Source organism: Egretta garzetta, unplaced genomic scaffold, assembly GCF_000687185.1.
Source record: "Egretta garzetta isolate BGI_Z169 unplaced genomic scaffold, ASM68718v1 scaffold744, whole genome shotgun sequence".
Classification (NCBI taxonomy): Eukaryota; Metazoa; Chordata; class Aves; order Pelecaniformes; family Ardeidae; genus Egretta; species Egretta garzetta.
Genome location: NW_009259482.1, coordinates 321,261 through 325,293, shown reverse-complemented (window position 1 = coordinate 325,293; position 4,033 = coordinate 321,261). Strand labels below are relative to the sequence as shown.

The following is a 4,033-nucleotide window of genomic DNA, read 5'->3' as shown; positions in this document are numbered from 1 at the left end:
TATTTCTAAATATTTCCAACTGAATTCACTCTTCAGCTGCTTACTTTTAAGGCAGGGGAAAGGACCGCATTATCTCTTAATTGTCTCCAGTAAAGGCTGCTGTCAGATTCTCAATGGCATTAATGCTCTTCACAGCTCTGTCAAAGGCAGTTGCAGGGTCCCTGTTTTTCCAGGTATTTTTTCAGCAACACAGAAACCCCAGTAGTTAATTCTTTAGCTCTTTCTACTATCAACAACACTCAGGTTGTTTACTTCCTAACCTCCCTGCTTCTCATATGTCTGTCTGACTTTATTCCACTGGTTTCTGATATTTGGCAGCAGCCAGAACAAATGAACATCTCAAAGACTAAAACTTTCACTACTGGAAAAACGTCCTCTCTGTCTCTCCTTACTGTTACCATCATTTTCTTTTCCTTGAATGCATTAGCTCCTATGGTCAGAAATTGCAGAGATGAGCTTATCCACCAGGTCTTCTGCCCTCTGTGTTCCTTCATGTCTAGGGCAATGAGAGAATTTATTTTTAACTTGGCTACCTTTTTCCTTCCTGAGCCCCTTCCCACCTTACCCGCAGCAGCTCCTGCCACTAGAAGCCGCCCACGTTATCCCTCTGGGGTCACTGCCCAAAGTGCCCTCTGGCTCTGTGAATGGGGGCTGTGTAAGTCTCACTTTGTCACTTGGTCTGGTTGTCTTTGAAAAGAAAGTAAAAATACCTCCCTTATTTCCCAGCTGCCTGTGGATCTGTGCCACGCCGTTATCCTTTGGAGCTCTTGCATGAGCTCCTCTAGTTCCTCTCACCCCAGCCTTAGAGATGCCTTTTGAGATTTGCCCCTCCGAACAACTGAAACCTGCCTTTGATCCTTTCTCCTCTTAGCAAGTAGCTGATACCCAAGTGGCTATTTTCTGCCTTTTTCTGATTCTGAAATTTAGGGGAATTAGTTTTATGTGAATTTATTCAATGAGTTGTGACCTGTGTTCTGACATTGTTTACAATTTCTTTTGCAAGGGATTTTTCTGAGCTTACAGTAAACCCAATTTCAAGGGTCAACTTCTATTTAAAAAGCCTCCTACTGTTGTTTATATTTTAACCACTGAGCTAACTAATGTCCCCTGACTCTGAAATGAGATCTGATAAACTTCCACCTACGGTAGGCCTCACAGTGGTCAAATAAACGAGAACAAATACCACAAGACCACAACTGGGGGGAAGATTTAGGCACTTGGATCTCACGAGGAAAAAGAGGAAAGGCACAAAAGGAGACAATTTACAACAGCTCATTTCAAATACGATCCCTTGAGAGGTCACATCCTTGTCATGAGACAGCAGTGAGGCGTGCCAGTCTGGCAGATGAAAGACACTTCTCCTGTTTTGACATTTTTCTTGTGGAAAACTTATAGAATGAGCATTTTTATACCAGGATCAATTGCTGGCAGTATCTCCACATCCAGTTCTGCAGGATCAGATCCATTAAGACAAAGATATGCAATATTTCTCCAAATCCGCATTGTCACCCTTGAAAGAAGAGGCAATACAAGTGGGTTTTTTTCTTTCCCCGGAAATAAATCAGGAGCAGCTGCACTGAACTAGATGCGTATCAACCAGGTTCAAGGCAATGAGATTGTGAGAAGAACCAGACCCAAGCCTGCTATAGACCTGAAGGAGTATATGTGGACCTTTAAAATGAGGAAGAGTGCTTGCTTGCTTACATGATGCATGCAGATGTTCCCAAACTATACTGGACATAGCGACAATTTAACACACCGTTGGCTACCACAATTAGCTCCTTTGGTTTTGAAAACCTGTAGGAAAAGCTGATATGATTTAAATCTCCAAAGCACCATGTTTATCAAGGAGTTTTACAAACTCAAGTAAAACTCAAGGCTTTTCAAATCCTCTCCCACGCAGGAGGAACAGCCACACATAACCCACATATGCAGCTTTTTTTCTTACACGTTAACCAGCAGATGTGTACCGTAATGCAGTAATCTAGCAAGTAACTTAGTGGCAATGAGGGATTCAGAAGGATGAGGAGGGTGCCAGAGGTGCTGGGGAGGCCAGGGCTGTGCAGAAAACACAGTTTGCACTGGAGTAAGGATAAAACCACCACCTGATAATATCTGCTGGGAAGGAGACACAGAGACTAGCGAGCAGATGCTTGCTGTGGCTGGGGACAAGACATGGGCCAAGGCATTGGGGGATGTGGAGCAGGAGAGAGGGAACCCAGGACTTGGAGTGAGAACTGAAGATAGGGTTAAGATTGTTAAAATCATGTGGAACTAAACCAGACTTGAGTAGCTTTCAAAAGCCTGCTTGCTAGTGAAGCCTACTTTGTATTCTGCTCCTTCCTTTTATCCTTCTTCCCCCATGAGTAATTGTTCCTAAAACTCCATAAGCCTGATCCCACATATAATTGCACAGTATCCCACCCCCTCTCTCTGTCACCCTTTGAGCATTTCCCTGAGCTGACTCCAGCTCCCACCAGCTCCTTTCTTGGGCCCATCTGCTTTGTTTCCCTGGCCTAGCATTAGTGGTCTCCCAAGCCTCGACAGATATCCCACACTTTGCTGTTGTTCACAGGTGGCATTAAAACAGCTTCAAGCACAGAAGACAAACAGATAATATGGTATTACAGCACCCTACAGGAGAAATAGCACAGGACTACAAACAGGATCAGCTGTAGACTTTTCACGTGATCTGTAAAACAGCAGCTAATCTGGTTCCCAATCTGGTTCCCATACTGGAATGCCTTTTAAGTATTTACTCCTGCACCCCTAGCTTTATCCCAAGCCCTCAGTACAACACAATTTGTACTTAAAGTAAGCAGGACAAGAACATGGATAGCCTCTCTAGCTTTTAGAAGGAACTCATGACTGTATGAACTTTTTTGCCTTCAATTGTAGAAGACTGAACTGTGTGACCCAGCAGCGCCCATTCAAGCCTGGTTTCCTCATCCAATATTCAGCCCCCTCCTTCCTCTGGTGAGTCACTAGCACATTTGATTTGACAAGTTGTTTTGAAGCAACGTCGGTGACTTAACATGCAAGAGAAGCCATGAAATGGTGCTGCAGTGCAACTTTTCCAAGGCAAAGGCCGCTTGGGAAATGCAGACTGAGCTGATGTTGAAATCAGGATAACACATGGATGAGCAAAGTCTGACACCCTCACTGGATAAGTTTATGCATGCAGTGGGAGGTTAAATGTCTGGTAAGGAAGAACAATAAATAGCTATCTATGAGTCTTAAACCTAAAGCTATGCTATTGAACTAAAATGAACTCTTAAATCTTACTCCCAAACAGAAGAAAAAATAAAAAGCCTAACTCAAGGAAACATAGGAGAGAAGGAATTCTTTAATTAAAAAAGTAAAATTAAACTATTTTACAGAGTTAATATTATCTGGATCTGCTAATAGAGCTTATCCTAAGATACTTGGAAGTTGGTTCTTATAAATCAAGACAGGTATGCGTGGCTGAAATCACGGGACTCTAGTGTCAGGAGAACTTCAAATTCTGCCTGGACGCATGATTTCCCATGCTTTCCAGTGACATTATTCCTGCCTAGTCTCTGGCAAAGAAAGACCTAGCCATTTGAGAACAAAACCAAGGCCCACATAACAAGACAGTGCCTTCCCATTTCCTAGCATCCAGTACAAATGATTGAGGCTGATTTGGTAATCCATCCAACCCAAGGTTGTTTGAATGGACACACCATGGCAAAGGGGGTCACAGCATGGGAGAATGATTAACTTAACCTACCTGCCTTGTTTGTCTGATGCTGCCTCACTCCAATGCGAGTCAATAAAACTTTGTGCACCAACACACACAACTTCCAGCACCCGCCAGCTGGGCCAAAATGGGGATTAGCAAAGCCGCCTTTCTCTTTCTTTTCTTGCTCGGCTCAGGTAAGAGTCCTTTGCCTTCTGCTTGCCTAGGTGAAATGGGGGCCAGACGCTTGCAAGCTCCTTTTGGTGAAGGTGGGTCCCCAAATCTCAGTGCCGCCAATTACCTGGACGACGACGGATTTGGGGCTTGCTGGCC

General features: G+C 43.9%; 1 protein-coding gene across 1 annotated transcript in view; it reads left to right on the top strand.

Annotated features, from left to right (window-relative positions):
* Positions 1 to 3,848: 3,848 nt before the first annotated feature.
* The window catches only part of PLG (plasminogen), a 25,386-nt gene continuing 25,201 nt past the window's right edge, over positions 3,849 to 4,033 (top strand). The window contains exon 1 of the mRNA XM_009637188.2: positions 3,849 to 3,897. Within this exon, the coding sequence (XP_009635483.1) occupies positions 3,849 to 3,897 (49 nt within the window). The remainder of the gene's footprint in view (positions 3,898 to 4,033) is intronic.